This window comes from Delphinus delphis, chromosome 11 (assembly GCF_949987515.2).
Source record: "Delphinus delphis chromosome 11, mDelDel1.2, whole genome shotgun sequence".
Lineage (NCBI taxonomy): Eukaryota > Metazoa > Chordata > Mammalia > Artiodactyla > Delphinidae > Delphinus > Delphinus delphis.
Genome location: NC_082693.1, coordinates 82,157,063 through 82,173,534, shown reverse-complemented (window position 1 = coordinate 82,173,534; position 16,472 = coordinate 82,157,063). Strand labels below are relative to the sequence as shown.

Below are 16,472 nucleotides of genomic sequence, written 5' to 3'. Positions count from 1 at the left end.
CAGGTCTGTGGCAATGAAGAATGGCTAGCACAGTCGGGAGCCACTGTCCCGATTCATTCTAAGGCACCCGGAGTTTTACGCATCATTGCTTTTGCCTGGTGAGCACAAATGTTAGCACAATGGAAAAGGTAATGTCTTAGTAGTATTATGAAAAAAGTTTTAACCTCGTGGACCTCCTGAGAGCATCTCTGAGACAGCCCCCACCAAGAAGGAGCAGACCACACTTTAAGAACGACTGCTTTAGAACCATTACTGTTAAAGCCAGTAGCAAGACAAGGATAACCACAACCACTACTACCACAGTTAATTCTTCTAGGCTCTGTAAGGAATACGTAAATTAAAAAACAGAGAAAGAGGGATTTATATCATAAAAGAGAACACAAAATTCATTTGACCACTATTTACTAAGAGCCATGGAGTTTGCCTTCTAGCAGGGGAGATACACAATAAGAAAAGAGGCTATGCTGGATGACTAAGTATTGTGAAGAAAGGTTGTGCAATGGGCTCTGAGTGGGGTGGTAAATGGAAGAGGTGTAGTTAGAGGTGGGTCTGGCCTAGGTCATACCAGGCCCTTAAAGGCGTAGTAAGGATTCCCTTTGCTACTCTCAGTATAATGGGGTCTCAAAGGGTACTGAAACAGGGGACTAACAACCAGACCGATGACTGTTATTCACTATTATTTTTTGACCCAGAAAATCCAATGAAAACTATGAAAACTAGTAATAAAGTTTTGTAACGTGGATGGTTAAATAAAACAAATCAATAGTTTTTATATCTCATAATTAGTTACATACCAAACGAATGAATTATTTATACTATTTCTCAATAGCAAACCTTAGAGAAATATTGGATTTAATTTCAACAGTATTATTAAAATAACACCATGGCAAGATCCTTTCTCATGTTAGGGACAAAATATTTAAAATAAGTCTCTATAACAATTTGACTTCCCCAAAAGACCAATTTTAAAAGTAAATAATTAAATAAAAGTCAAAATGAAATATTCCATTACAATTGCTGAATCATAATACGATACTCACAATTGTTTTTGTGACCAACTTTTAAAAAATCAGTTTTGAAAGTGTGTAAATACCTCATCAGAACAGGAAACAGATCTGCTCGGTGGGCTGCTTTCACTACCGTATTATCTTCAGAAATGCTAAAATGCACTATCTCTTCCTTAAAGCTTCTGTCTTCAAGCAATCTTTGTAAGTTTTCCCTTTAAAAATAGAATTCAGCACAAATCATCACTTAATCAATAATACTTTTTTAAAAAATATAATTAATAGAGTACTATACATATATAAATGAAATAGGTATTAAGAATAGTTTATACTGTAGTTGACATCCATAAAGGAAAGTCTTCACACAAATACCTTCCAAAATGGCAAGTTTTCAAATTTTAAAAGGTAAAAGGGATTATAAGGGGTTAGTCAATAATTCAGCTGTTTATAAAAGCATAATATGAAAGCTTTCTTCAGTTCTTAGGGTGTGATTATGATGACTCCCTAAGTAATCACCAAGATTTTATGACATTGTATAAGCAAGAAGAAATGATATAGCCACCTCAACACATACTTTTCAATTAATATTCTCTCTCCTACCTTATTATCTATGGAGAAGCACTCTTAACAAACAAATATACTTCCAGTTTTCATTTCTTACCTGAAAATAGCATTATGATCACCTTAGAAAGGAGGGAATTTCCTAGGCCTTTATAAAATTACTTTATAAGAAGATGTCTGGTAGAAAGATTAAAAATCAGCCCCCAAGTATTTCTTTAGCTTCAAATAACTTACCTGTAAGGGAGGATATGTGGATGTTTATATGTCATTATGCAATCCAGTGTTATTTTTTGCACCATTTGATCTTGGTGTAGCAACAACTAGGAATGATATTTTATAGAAAAAATTAATGAAGTTAGATATACACATACCATGGGATCATAATTTACTTGTACTAATTTGCTCAATTAAAATTCTTAGAATCTAAATTCTTAGACATGGGTTAAGGATGATTTCCTGATAATAGCTTTACATTTTCCTGGAGGTAAAGGAAGATGAACAGAATATATGCAAAGAACAAAACAGAAACACAACTCTGACACCTGCCTCCCACATGCCAGATTCTCAGGTCTATCTGTCTTTTGGCCAAGGCCAATTCCCTACATGAGTCTAGATTTACACCAACTGGGCTGGTCCTGTGATGAGACAGAGCTCTTCTAATACCGTGAAGGTAAGAGCAGTCAGGAAGATGCCAGGAAAGAAGACCTGGCTCTGAAGCCTCTCTGATCAGTCAGTTCAGAATTTTGTTTCCTGTGGACAACTGAGAGTTTTGAGCTCTGGCTCTATAAACAAGTTATATCTGAATTATGGGCAAAACAAGGACAAATTCTGATAAAATAATATGTTTCATTTAAAAAACATCCAAATGAAAAGAGAAAATCTCGTTTCCCCAGATGGTTTAGAATGACATCCAATGCTTACTCTGCTTCTGATGTTAATTTTTTTCTGCAACGTTTTTTGGAACTCAAGGTCATATATTGTGATTTCCACGGACTATTATTCTATCTTTTTTCATTCAGTCGAAAAGATCCTGAAACCCTGCGCTCCATAAGGCTAACTTGCCTAGCAGTGAAAAGTAGCAGCTCTCTTGGCACAAACCCTCACTCCCTTCTAAAAACGAATTCTCACAAGACAACTAACGCTTTGTTATACTCACTGTTAATACAGCCGATCAATGTTTAGTCACCCCAAATTTCTTTAAAAATCTGCTAAATTAGTACTGTCTAAAACTGTTTCTCAAGATACAGAAAATATCTGTTAATTAAAAAAAATTAGACTTAAAGTGTAGATATGGGCCCTATTCCAACAATTATTGAAAACCTAAAAGTTATTTTGGCAAAGAAAAAGGGAGAGGAAAGTTCACAAGTAACTGTAGTGGCAAGAATTTATTTTACTTACCTGAAGATACAGCTCATATAATTTGGATTCCAGATATAAGGCTCGTGGATTCGAAAACTTAGAGAAAACTTGCAAATGAGCAATTAACTGCCTAAAAAACAAACAAAAAAACCCCAAGAAAAACAGAAAAAAACAATTAAAGAACAGACGTTATTTTCTTGAGATGATAGTATCCACTAATTTTAGTCTGTGACAGGTACTCTGAACACCTTGACTATAGTTTCATTGTTAATTACACAGACAAGTTTTAATTATTTGCATTTAGGAAATCATTCTCCAGGAATTCCAAATCTCAGGCAGGTCCTCCCCTGAAATTCAGGCTCCCCACCCCAGAAAATCATTCAGGATGTCCTCAGAATAAACCATAAATTAAACCAAATGTAGAAAGAAAGTAATCAAAATGGTAATACATTCCAAGATTGAACACAGATAATTTTTGGAACGATTCCTTATCTAGTTCCTATGCAGTAGACAGGAAAGTGGAAAAATATACACTTCTTCACTTTTATATAACATAAAAACTGATGTCAGGCAACAGAGGTCCAAGTTTGGGTAACCATGGCTCTTGCTTACCAAGAAGGAGGAAGGAAGAGCAATGCTCTGTGGTAAAAGTTAAATCTGAAGATGGGGTTGCCTCGAACAAACCACATCATCCACCGATACAGAACGAGAAGAGCGCTTCTACTGCATTTGCATGCTCAACTTTTAATTCATAGACTCTACAAGGCTTTAAAAATACTTAAGCAGGGAGAAGTGAAGAGAGGTGGAAACCAGCTGCATGTGTGGTTCTGCCATTCTGAGCTGTTGACTTTGGGGAAAGTCACTGAATGTCTCAGAGTCTCAGGTTCCTCATCTCGACAAAGACAAGACCTCCCAGATTTTCTGCGAGGACTGAATGCAAGACCACAAGTTGTGGTGCTTCAGCTCCCAAGGGTTTAGCAAACAACACATTTCTCTGTTTTAGGCAAAAGAAAGCAAAACTGTGAAAGCCCTACTAGTTAATATAGAGAAAAATGGCTGGAAATTATGACCTCTTTAAGATATTGTAGAGAAATAGGGGTAAGGGAAGCACTATTATTTATATTTAGCTTAAATGCCTGTGATAATTAGTCTTATGTGTCAACCTAAGTTGCAGTACCCAGTTATGTAACAAAACACTAATCTAGGAGTTGCAATGAAAATATTTTGTACATGTTGTTAACATCTACAACTAGTGGACTTTAAATAAAGGAGATTACCTTCAATAACGTGGATGGGCCTCATCCAATCAATTGAAAGCTATAAGAGCAAAAACTGATGTTTCTCAGAAAAGGAATTCTGCCGTAAGACTGTCACACAGAAATCCTACCCTTCGAACTTCACATTCAAGACTACAAGCATCAAATCCTGCCTGAGTTTCCAACCTGCTGTCTGCCCAACAAATTCTGGACTTGCTGGCTCCTATAATCACGTGAGCCAATTCCTTAAAACAGATCTCTCCACACACACACACCCCCCCATATATATCTCCATTCTACTGGTTCTGTTTCTCTGGAAAGCTCTGACTGATACAATGTCTCTGTAATTACTTATCACTGAGCCTTTTCAGTTTTACAAATAAATTTTTAAAATCTATTGAAACATATACGCTTTCCCTCAACATTTATTATTTTTTATGTGCCATGTAGCCTTCAGGAGACAAAGAGAACAGGAGCTAATTTTCACGTTCTCATTAAACACTTGCCAGTGAGGAACGTGTTCCATGGATTATGACACTGGGCTATGAATATACTGAGATGGCCCCAAGAATGTGATTATCCATTTACTTACATTTTCAATGATGGGGAATGCTAGCAACATTCTAGGTTTGGCTACAGGGGGCAGGAAAATTAATTAAGACATGGAACTTATTTTTAAAGAGTTTTTAATTTACATAGATGATTTATAAAAATATTAGTACCCAAGGCAAGGAGCAGCACCTGATTAGAGGTATGAACAGCTGTTATCAAAGCTTGACGGTGGGTAAGATAACTTTTGGTTTAAAAGACAGGAAGAGCTTCAGTGAAAGCAGAATGAGAACTGTGCCTTGAAGTACGACTAGAATTTCACTTGGCAGCAATGAGGCAAGGGGACTGCAGAAAGAAGGACATAGCAAAGGTCCAGGGGTGAGAATGGAAGAGGTATGAATGCATGAATAGCTTATTCGTTTATTCAACAAATAAACACAAGGACAAACCTTTGGATAGCTGTTATGCTGAAGGATACAAAGACGAAAAGAGCAATCTCTGTCTTAGAGGAAGTAGTAGGGGATAGAATGCTCAGAGTTGTGAGAAGGTAGGAGCAGAGAAGGAACTATGGTTCCATGAAGCTTAGCCATGATCTTAGTATGTAAACTCCTGCACTTTATATACTATTTCCATTAGCTGGCAAGCCCTTCTGTGCTTGGCAAACTTTTGTCTTGCAGCTTCAAAGGTGCCCTCCCCTTTGTAAAAGTCTTCCCTTTGTGATAGAATTAAGTCATTTTTTTTTACTGTGCTCCTGTAACTCCTTTAAAAATACTTTGTTAAAATATTTCACCAGGCATTAGACTGAGCTTCTAGCTCTGCAGAAGCTAGGTACCATTCATCTCTGTTGCCCAGCACTTAGCAAAAGGACCTTGATACAGTTGCTGAATGATGAGCTAACAAATGGCTCATGGGAAAGACTCAACAAATGTGCATATCAGATTGAGATGTAAAGTGTTAAAATAACACAGCAGCGCCAGTCTGGTGGATCTCTGACACCCCAATTCAGACAATATTCAAGTAAGCTGGAGTACCTTCTGAAAGCAGAGTCACTTCTTTTTTCTAACGTTTCTAACAATTCAGGTAAATGAATAAACCAGAGAGTCAGAAAGAGAATGTAACAGCATGGAAAAAAAGAAAGCCAAAAGTAATCAGGAAAGAAGTCAAAAGGCAAAGTTAAGAGTGCTGATGCGCTTATTTATAAGGGAAAAGATGTTCCATTCTGTGTTGCCCCAGCACACGAACATAATGTCCCAATGCTATAAAAGTGAACGACAAAGGTCAAGGGCATTTAACTACTCCAGGCCCCAGTGCTCTCATCTATAAAAAGGCGCTACAATCAGATGACTCCAAAGTCCCCAAACTCTTAACATTCTGTGGCTAACCAAGAAAAAATAAATAGTAAGCAAGCAAAGAAAAAACTCAGAACACTGGCAGTTTTCTTCAGGTTGTAAAAGAAAATCTCAGGAAGATTCAGCACTTTGGTAAATAATTATCTGAGTAATTCATCTTGTCCCAGACTATTTCACAGGAGGTCACAAGAGGTCTCTTCCCGCTCCTCCTGGATCCGTGGATCTGTAATCTTTCAGCAATGCTGAACTTACTTGGTCGCAGCTCTTCTTGTCTTTTTCTTTTGTGAGGGTTCATCTTGGGGCGCCAGCTCTTCCCCCAACTCTTCATCCTCTCCGGCAACAGGTTCCTCTTCTATTTCCTCTGCCCCCAGCCCTCTGCCTTTTCTTCGCAGATCCTGGGTTGGTGCAACTTGCAGATCTGCTGGGTAATACTCATTGCTACAGTGGAAAGAGAGTAATATGAAACAGATGAAGCTAAATATCCTAAATGTTTATGACAGATGTATGTCCCCAGTTCACAGACTCACACACAGAAGAGACATCAGAGGCACCGTAGTCAAGCATCTTCTACAACATTTAAACTCAGCCCCTCTTAAGTACCTAATTTGACAAGTCAATCACTAACTGCAGAAGACGGCCACTTCATTGTTACACTGTTGAAAATATTTGAAATGTCTACTTTGGACTAAGCTGATATCAGCCTCCCTGTCTCTGGAACCACAACTTGGGGAGGAGGGGACAGGGGTAGATTATATTATAGTATTCAGTCCTCCAGGTATGAGCTGGTAAGACAGGCGGGACTATCAATTCATTGCTTTTGAGGGAAGTCACAACATGACACAGACTCAGACTAAATGTCCAGGCAACGAAAATCAGTCAGGCTTTATATTTTGGCTCCTCTAAACTAAGCTTGTGCAGTTGGTATTCACATTTGTTCTCACTGAATTCCATCCTTTTAATTTTGGTCCGTTGCTGTAGGTAACTAATGCTATCTTGAAGGCTATCATTCAGTGCATTAGTTTTGTGTCACTTTGGTTCATTCATCCAACAATTATTACTTTGTTGTCTGTTTTGTGCGTGACACTGGGCTATAGCTATAAGGACACTGATCAGATAGACTTTAAAGTCCTCACTCAAAAATACACTGATAGGGACTTCCCTGGTGGCACAGTGGTTAAGAATCCGCCAGCCAATGCAGGGGACATGGGTTTGAAACCTGGTCCGGGAAGATCCCACATGCCACGGAGCAACTAAGCCCGTGTGCCACAACTACTGAGCCTGCACTCTAGAGCTCGTGAGCCACAACTACTGAGCCGTCGTGCTACAACTACTGAAGCCTGCGTGCCTAGAGCCCATGCTCCACAACGAGAAGCCACTGCAATGAGAAGCCCGTGCGCCACAACAAAGAAGAGGCCCCGCACGCAGCAACTAAGACCCAACGCAGCCAAAAATAAATAAATAAATTTAAAAATACACTGATGCAATACATATTTGAGGATAGCATCCTACCAGCACACCTGGAAGAAATACACTATAGGTTAATACACAACACTAAACCTAGAAGGCTGAGACCCTACCATACTCAATGCTGTTCTCTTAGCTAGCAGGATCTTACCCTTAATAAATAAAAAATAAATGAATGAATGAAATGAGCAAAGTTGTCCTTTAAAAACTGCACCATTATCCATTTAAAAACGTGTGTACTATACTCTCAGCCCTCAATTAACCACATGACATATTAACCTTTACCTCCATGCACAGCATGTTCACTCATTCATTTATTACATAATTCATACAAAGCACTTATAAGAGTGTCTAACACACAGCAAGTACTATTAAATGTCACCTATCACTGAGATACTGTTGCTATTGTTAGTCATTCATTTCTGCTTCTGGTTTGGTTCTTCTCAGAGAATGTTTACAACGGATTCACAATTAGTCCTAATACCAAATTATATGAAACATATTTAGAAGTATAAATTTATAACCCCCCAAATTAAAAGCCCATAATATATTTCAAAGTCAGAATTAAAGGTGACCTTTGGGTTTTTCATTAGTTTGGATCATTTACAAAAGTATTAGTTATAGGTAATCAGTGCCAATTAATCTTCAACATTTTTAAAAAATTGTGTCTTTTCAGTCTTTAAGTTTTCTTAAACTCAGAGACTCACATCCTGTTACAGGCTCCGCCCTCCATCCACACCTCACAGCACCTTGTGCTACTAGAGGAAGGTCTTTACATTAAGTTAAGGAGTAATTTATTTCTTTGGGGAAAAACTTGAAAAATTAACATGATAGGAACTTCATATCCTACTAACACCTTTAATACCGGCTTGCATAGGTACAGCCCCTTGCAATTCACAAAACAACTGATAAACACTACATGATCTTCAAAACAAGGCAAGGAAGCTGAACGTCACTGCTCTTGTTTAGACATAAAGCCCAAAGACCTATGTGAAAAAAAGAGAAAATCATTACTCTTCCACCACCATATCTACTGACCTGTGTGCATCTTTGCTTGTAACCTTTCCCAGAATGAATTATCCAGGCAAACCTCTTCACTTATGCACAGAATCCTGTCTCCTCCTGCCTATTCAAAGGCAGGGCTCTCACGATTTTATCCCCTCTCTTGCATTACCCATTTCCCCTCCCTTATGGATCATTCATGCTAGCATCGCCTACACACAGGCTGTTTAAGCTCAACGTCAACCCAGACAACAACGGCTCCCCTTCTGCTCCCACACCTCCTTCCACCTACGTCTACTTCCTTTTTTCAAGAACTGCCCACACTTGCTGTTTCCATTTTTCTTCTCCATCTTCTCTTAAGCCATTTTAATCAGAATGTCATCCCTATCAGGTCAACCAAAACAACTCTTGTTAAGGTCACTTCCAAAGCCAATGGTCAATACTTTTTTTTTTTTTTTAATCTATCATGACAAGTGAGGTTTATTCCAACGATACAAGAAAGGTTTAACTTTCTAAAGTCAATCAGTATAGTTACTTACATTAAGAGAATAAAGAAGAAAAAAGTATACAACTAACTTATTAGATACAGGAAAATAAGTGGAAAATTTTCTCACAAATTAATGATAACCATTTTTTTTTATACAGCAGCTGCTTATTAGTCATCAATTTTATACACATTAGTATATACATGTCAATCCCAATGGCCCAATTCATCACACCACCACTCCCACCCGCCTGCGGCTTTCCCCCCTTGGTGTCCATACGTTTGTTCTCTACATCTGTGTCTCAATTTCTGCCCTGCAAACCGGTTCATCTATACCATTTTTCTAGTTTCCACATACATGCGTTAATATATAATATTCGTTTTTCTCTTTCTGACTTACTTCACTCTGTATGACAGTCTCTAGATCCATCCACGTCTCAACCAATGACCCAATTTCGTTCCTTTTTATGTCTGAGTAATATTCCACTGTATACATGTACCACATATTCTCTATCCATTCATCTGTTGATGGGCATTTAGGCTGCTTCCATGACCTGGCTATTGTAAATAGTGCTGCAATGAACATTGGGGTGCATGTGCCTTTTTGAATTATGGTTTTCTCTGGGTATATGCCCAGGAGTGGGATTGCTGGGTCATATGGTAATTCTATTTTTAGTTTTTTAAGGAACCTCCATACTGTTCTCCATAGTGGCTGTATCAATTTACATTCCCACCAACAGTGCAAGAGGGTTCCCTTTTCTCCACACCCTCTCCAGCATTTGTTGTTTGTAGATTTTCTGATGATGCCCATTCTAACTGGTGTCAGGTGATACCTCATTGTAGTTTTGATTTGCATTTCTCTAATAATTAGTGATGTTGAGCAGCTTTTCATGTGCTTCTTGGCCATCTGTATGTCTTCTTTGGAGAAATGTCTATTTAGGTCTTCAGCCCATTTTTGGATTGGGTTGTTTGTTTTTTAATATTGAGCTGCATGAGCTGTTTATATATTTTGGAGATTAATCCTTTGTCCGTTGATTCATTTGCAAATATTTTCTCCCATTCTGAGGGTTGTCTCGTCTTGTTTATGGTTTCCTTTGCTGTGCAAAAGCTTTGAAGTTTCATTAGGTCACATTTGTTTATTTTTGTTTTTATTTCCATTACTCTAGGAGGTGTACCAAAAAAGATCTTGCTGTGATTATGTCAAAGAGTGTTCTTCCTATGTTTTCCTCTAAGAGTTTTATAGTATCCAGTCTTAATTTAGGTCTCTAATCCATTTTGAGTTTATTTTTGTGTATGGTGTTAGGGAGTGTTCTAATTTCATTCTTTGACATGTAGCTGTCCAGTTTTTCCCAGCACCACTTATTGAAGAGACCATCTTTTCTCCATTGTATATCCTTGCCTCCTTTGTCATAGATTAGTTGACCACAGGTGCGTGGGTTTACCTTGGGGCTTTCTACCTTGTTCCATTGATCTATGTTTCTGTTTTTGTGCCAGTACCATGTTGTCTTGATTACTGTAGCTTTGTAGTATAGTCTGAAGACAGGGAGTCTGATTCCTCCAGCTCTGTTTTTTTCCCTCAAGACTGCTTTGGCTATTCGGGGTCTTTTGTGTCTCCAAACAAATTTTAAGAGTTTTTGTTCTAGTTCCATAAAAAATGCCATTGGTAATTTGATAGGGATTGCATTGAATCTGTAGATTGCTTTGGGCAGTATATTCATTTTCACAATATTGATTCTTCCAATCCAACAACATGGTATATCTCTCCAACTGTGGGTATCATCTTTAATTTCGTTCATCAGTGTCTTATAGTTTTCTGCATACAGGTCTTTTGTCTCCCTAAGTAGGTTTATTCCTAGGTATTTTATTCTTTTTGTTGCAGTGGTAAATGGGACTGTTTCATTAGTTTCTCTTTCAGATTTTTCATCATTAGTGTATAGGAAAGCAAGAGATTTCTGTGTATTAATTTTGTACCTTGCAACTTTACCTAATTCATTGATTAGCTCTAGTAGTATTCTGGTGGCATCTTTAGGATTCTCTATGTATAGTATCATGTCATCTGCAAACAGTGACAGTTTTACTTCTTCTTTTCCAATTTGTATTCTTTTATTTCTTTTTCTTCTCTGATTGTCCAGGCTAGGACTTCCAAAACTATGTTGAATAACTGCGGTGAGAGTTGACATCCTTGTCTTGTTCCTGATCTTATAGGAAATGCTTTCAGTTTTTCACCATTGAGAATGACGTTTGCTGTGGGTTTGTCATATATGGCCTTTATTATGTTCAGGTAGGTTCCCTCTATGTGCACTTTCTGGAGAGTTTTTACCATAAATGGGTGTTGATTTTTGTCAAAAGCTTTTTCTGCATCTATTGAGATGATCATATGGTTTTTATTCTTCAATTTGTTAATATGGTGTATCACATTGATTGATTTCCATATATTGGAGAATCCTTGCATCCCTGGGATAAATCCCACTTGATCATGGTGTATGATCCTTTTAATGTGTTGTTGGATTCTGTTTGCTACTATTTTGTTGAGGATTTTTGAATCTATATTCATCAGTGATATTGGTCTGTAATTTTCTCTTTTTGTAGTATCTTTGTCTGGTTTTGGTATCAGGGTGATGGTAGCCTCATAGAATGAGTTTGGGAGTGTTCCTTCCTCTGCACTTTTTTGGAAGAGTTTGAGAAGGATGGGTGTTAGCTCTTCTCTAAATGTTTGATAGAATTCACCTGTGAAGCCATCTGGTCCTGGACTTTTGTTTGTTGGAAGATTTTTTCTTTTTTTTTTTGTGGTACACGGGCCTCTCACTGTTGTGGCCTCTCCCGTTGCGAAACACAGGCTCCTGCCGCGCAGGCTCAGTGGCCATGGCTCACAGGCCCAGCCGCTCCACAGCATGTGGAATCTTCCCGGACCAGGGCACGAAGCTGTGTCCCCTGAATCAGCAGGTGGACTCTCAACCACTGCGCTACCAGGGAAGCCCTGTTGGAAGATTTTTAGTCACAGTTTCAATTTCATTACTTGTGATTGTTCTGTTCATATTTTCTATTTCTTCCTGGTTCAGTCTTGGAAGTTTATACCTTTCTAAGAACATGTCCAATTCTTCCAGGTTGTCCATTTTACTGGCATAGAGTTGCTTGTAGTAGTCCCTTAGGATGCTTTGTATTTCTGCAGTGTCTGTTGTAACTTCTCCTTTTTCATTTCTAATTTTATTGAGTCCTCTCCCTCTTTTCCTTGATGAGCCTGGCTAATAGTTTATCAATTTTGTGTATCTTCTCAAAGAACCAGCTTTTAGTTTTATTGATCTTTCCTATTGTTTTCTTTGTTTCTATTTCATTTATTCCTGCTCTGATCTTTATTTCTTTCCTTCTGCTAACTTTGGGTTTTGTTTGTTTTCCCTTCTCTAGTTTCTTTAGGTGTAACGTTAGATTGCTTATTTGAGATTGCTCTTGTTTCTTAAGGTAAGCTTGTATTGCTATAAAATTCCCTCTTAGAACTGCTTTTGCTGCATCCCATAGCTTTTGGATTGTCTGTCGTGTTTTCATTGACATTTCTCTCTAGGTATTTTTTGATTTCCTCTTTGATTTCTTCAGTGATCTCTTGGTTATTTAGTAACGTAGTGTTTAGCCTCCATGTATTTGTGTTTTTTATGTTTTTTCCCCTTAATTGGTTTCTAATCTCATAGCACTGTGGTCAGAAAAGATGCTTGATATGATTTCAACCTTCTTAAAGTTACTGAGGCTTGATGTGTGACCCAAGATGTGATCTATCCTGGAGAATGTTCCATGCACACTTGAGAAGAAAGTGTAATCTGCTGTTTTTGGATGGAATGTCCTATAAATATCAATTAAATCTATCTGGTCTATTGTGTCATTTAAAGCTTGTGTTTCCTTATTAATCTGTCCATTGGTGTAAGTGAGGTGATAAAGTCCCCCACTATTACTGTGTTACTGTCGATTTCCTCTTTTATAGCTGTTAGCAGTTGCCTCATGTATTGAGGTGCTCCTATGTTTGGTGCATATATATTTATAATTGTTATATCTTCTTCTTGGATTGATCCCTTGATCATTATGTAGTGTCCTTCCTTGTCTCTTGTAACACTCTTTATTTTAAAGTCTATTTTATGTGATATGAGTATAGCTACTCCAGCTTTCTTTTGATTTCCATTTGCATGGAATATCTTGTTCCATCCCCTCACTTTCAGTCTGCATGTATCCCTAGGTCTGAAGTGGGTGACTTGTAGACAGCATATATATGGGTCTTGTTTTTGTATCCATTCAGCAAGCCTGTGTCTTTTGGTTGGAGCATTTAATCCATTCACGTTTAAGGTAATTATCAACATGTATGTTCCTATGACCATTTTCTTAATTGTTTTGGGTTTGTATTTGTAGGTCCTTTTCTTCTCTTGTGTTTCCCACTTAGAGAAGTTCCTTTAGCATTTGTTGTAGAGGTGGTTTGGTGGAGCTGAATTGTCTTAGCTTTTGCTTGTCTGTAAAGCTTTTGATATCTCCATTGAATATTAATGAGATCCTTGCCGGGTAGAGTAATCTTGGTTGTAGGGTCTTCCCTTTCATCACTTTAAGTATATCATGCCACTCCCTTCTGGTTTGTAGAGTTTCTGCTGAGAAATCAGCTGTCAACCTTATGGGAGTTTCCTTGTATGTTATTTGTTGTTTTTCCCTTGCTGCTTTCAGTAATTTTTCTTTGTCTTTAATTTTTGTCAATTTGATTACTATGTGTCTTGGTGTGTTTCTCCTTGGGTTTATCCTGTATGGGACTCGCTGTGCTTCCTGGACTTGGGTGGCTATTTCCTCTCCCATGTTAGGGAAGTTTTCAACTATAATCTCTTCAAATATTTTCCCTGGTCCTGTCTCTCTCTTTTCTCCTTCTGGGACCCCTATAGTGAGAATGTTGTTGTGTTTAATGTTGTCCCAGAGGTCTCTTAGGTTGTCTTCACTTCTTTTCATTCTTTTCTCTTTATTCTGTTCCGCAGCAGTGAATTCCACCATTCTGTCTTCCAGGTCACTTATCCATTCTTCTGCCTCAGTTATTCTGCTATTGATTCCCTCTAGTGTAGTTTTCATTTCAGTTATTGTATTGGTCATCTCTGTTTGTTTGTTCTTTAATTCTTCTAGGTCTTTGCTAAACATTTCTTGCATCTTCTCGATCTTTGCCTCCATTGTTTTTCCGAGGTTCTGGATCATCTTCACTATCATTGTTCTGAATTCTTTTTCTGGAAGGTTGCCTATCTCTACTTCATTTAGTTGTTTTTCTGGGGTTTTATCTTGTTCCTTCATCTGGCACATAGCCCTCTGCCTTTTCATCTTGTCTATCTTTCTGTGTCGGTTAATTTTTATTCTTCATCTGACTGATGTCTCAGACACATTTGATTCCACTGTTTACTCCCTCCTTGAAATACTTCCTTCAAGGGATATTAAGTGGTCTTGGTTCTTCTATCACTCTTTCCTGGCATCCTTGGCTGATTCCTTATCTTCCAACCTCTGAATATTGCTGTTAGTCCTTGGAAATTTTCCCTCTCTACATTTAAACCCCCAGGTGTGACTTCATTCCCTGTCTCATAATTTTAAAAACCATCCATATACTGATGAGTCTGAAATTTACTATCTTTAAACCAAACCTTTCCCCTGAACTTTAAACTCTACACTCAACTGCCTACTTGAGATCTGTGCCTAGATGTCTATTCAGCATCCTAAACTTAACATGTTTTAAATAATGAACTCTTGATCTTCCTCACAAGTCAGCAAACTTCTGCATTTCTGTCCATCTCAGTAAATGGTAACTCTGTTCTTCCAGTTGCTCAGGCCAAAACCTTACAGACATCTTTGATTCCTCCCCTTCCTCCTTCGTGCACCCCCCAAACCCCCATCCCACGAGTGATCTGTTGGTAAGTCCCACAGGCTAATCTAGTTGCAATTCTTCAAAAGTATATCTTTTTGAATTGAAATCCTTCAAAAGTTGTCAAGGATTCAACTACCTCTCATCATCTACACTATTCCCACCTTGGTCACCATCACTTCTTGCCCAGATTTTTGCAGTCTCCTCCCAACTCTACTCTGCAGTCCCTCGGCTCTCACCACTGCTGTCCTACAGTCCATTCTCAACATGGCAGCCAGAAAAATCCTCAAGAAAACTTAAGTCATGTCATCCTTCTGCTTAAACCTCCCAATGGCTTTCCATTTCACTGACAGTAAAAAACTTAAAGGCCCTACACATATTCAGTCTCCTGTTAAATTTTTGCCCTCACCTCCAACTACTTTCTTCCTGGATCACCCTGCTATAGCCACAAGACTCCCTAGCTGTTCCTTGAACTAGCCTGGCTGGCTGTGGTCTGTAGCCTGCCTAACCTAACCCTACAGCATTTTCCCATGTAATGAAATGTTTCCAGAAAACATAACTTTTATTGATTGACTAGTACTGTTCTATATACCGCATCCCTTATCTTTAGAGTTTTAAAGCAATCTGACTCTCACACAGCATACCTAGTCAAAATAAAACAGTGCTCCAGAAAGTTCTTGTTATTCTTTGAGAGCACATTCCTCGGCATCATGGGAAACAGTCAAGAGGTTCAAAACAGAGTGGCTGAGGTTGAGTTACTGGAAAGTAATTTTCAGCCCCAGGCAGGCAAGAAAACAACAATAGGGCAAGAAATAACAAGGCCATTGTACACTGATCTAACTCGGTACAGCCTTTCTTTCTTTGAAATCTGCAATTTTTTATTAATAGCGTTTGTGGGCTGGTTAAATTTTGGTTTATGTAAGATTAAGTGGTAAACGAAAGTTGTTTAGTTGTTATCTGATGGAGTCAGTGCTTTAGAGAGGTGCCAATGATTTGAAAAGATGACAGATTTAAGAAAAGAACTCAGCCAATCTGGGAATTTAATACTTTGCACCTTCTCTTCCTCACACCCTACCAGAGACGTATTCCTAGGCAAGAACACTTACTTGATAAATCTCAAGAAAAGCGGAGAAAGCTCCCTGGACCGCGGCTCTACCCTTTCTGGGAATTTTGCCAGAGCTCGCCAGAGCAAAAACCGAAAATTGGTATGGTCCAGTCTTTCCTGAAGGTCGGTTTTCAATGCGAACTGCTCATGATAAAGAGTTCCAACGTTTCCTTCCTGTGTCTGCTCCCAACTTGCATCTCCAATGGACCTCTCCTCATCTCTTGTGTCATTTTGCAGCTCTTTCTCTGAAAGAAAAGAGGTCATCATAACCACTAGAGAAATGTTAACAACTACCCTATGTGTTTCTGCCAGTAATGGCATTCCTTTCTCTAGTAATACAAGCAAATGATAACAGTATCCAAAGGTTATCAAAGATAATACATTTCTCATTTCTGCTTTCCAATTTTATGTGTAATTAAGCAATAGAAATTAAACAGTTAAACAACCATTTCCTCCCGCAGTCCCCTCCTTCATATCCCTTTACATAC

General features: G+C 38.3%; 1 protein-coding gene across 2 annotated transcripts in view; it reads right to left on the bottom strand.

The window, feature by feature from the left end:
• UTP20 (UTP20 small subunit processome component) overlaps positions 1-16,472 on the bottom strand; it is a 91,883-nt gene that overhangs the window by 50,580 nt on the left and 24,831 nt on the right. For both annotated transcript variants that reach the window (XM_060025460.1, XM_060025461.1), the window contains 5 exons: positions 15,986-16,229; positions 6,331-6,516; positions 2,964-3,054; positions 1,800-1,885; positions 1,094-1,219 (listed from right to left, as the gene is read on the bottom strand). In XM_060025460.1, coding sequence (XP_059881443.1) covers positions 1,094-1,219; positions 1,800-1,885; positions 2,964-3,054; positions 6,331-6,516; positions 15,986-16,229 — 733 coding nt within the window. The remainder of the gene's footprint in view (positions 1-1,093; positions 1,220-1,799; positions 1,886-2,963; positions 3,055-6,330; positions 6,517-15,985; positions 16,230-16,472) is intronic.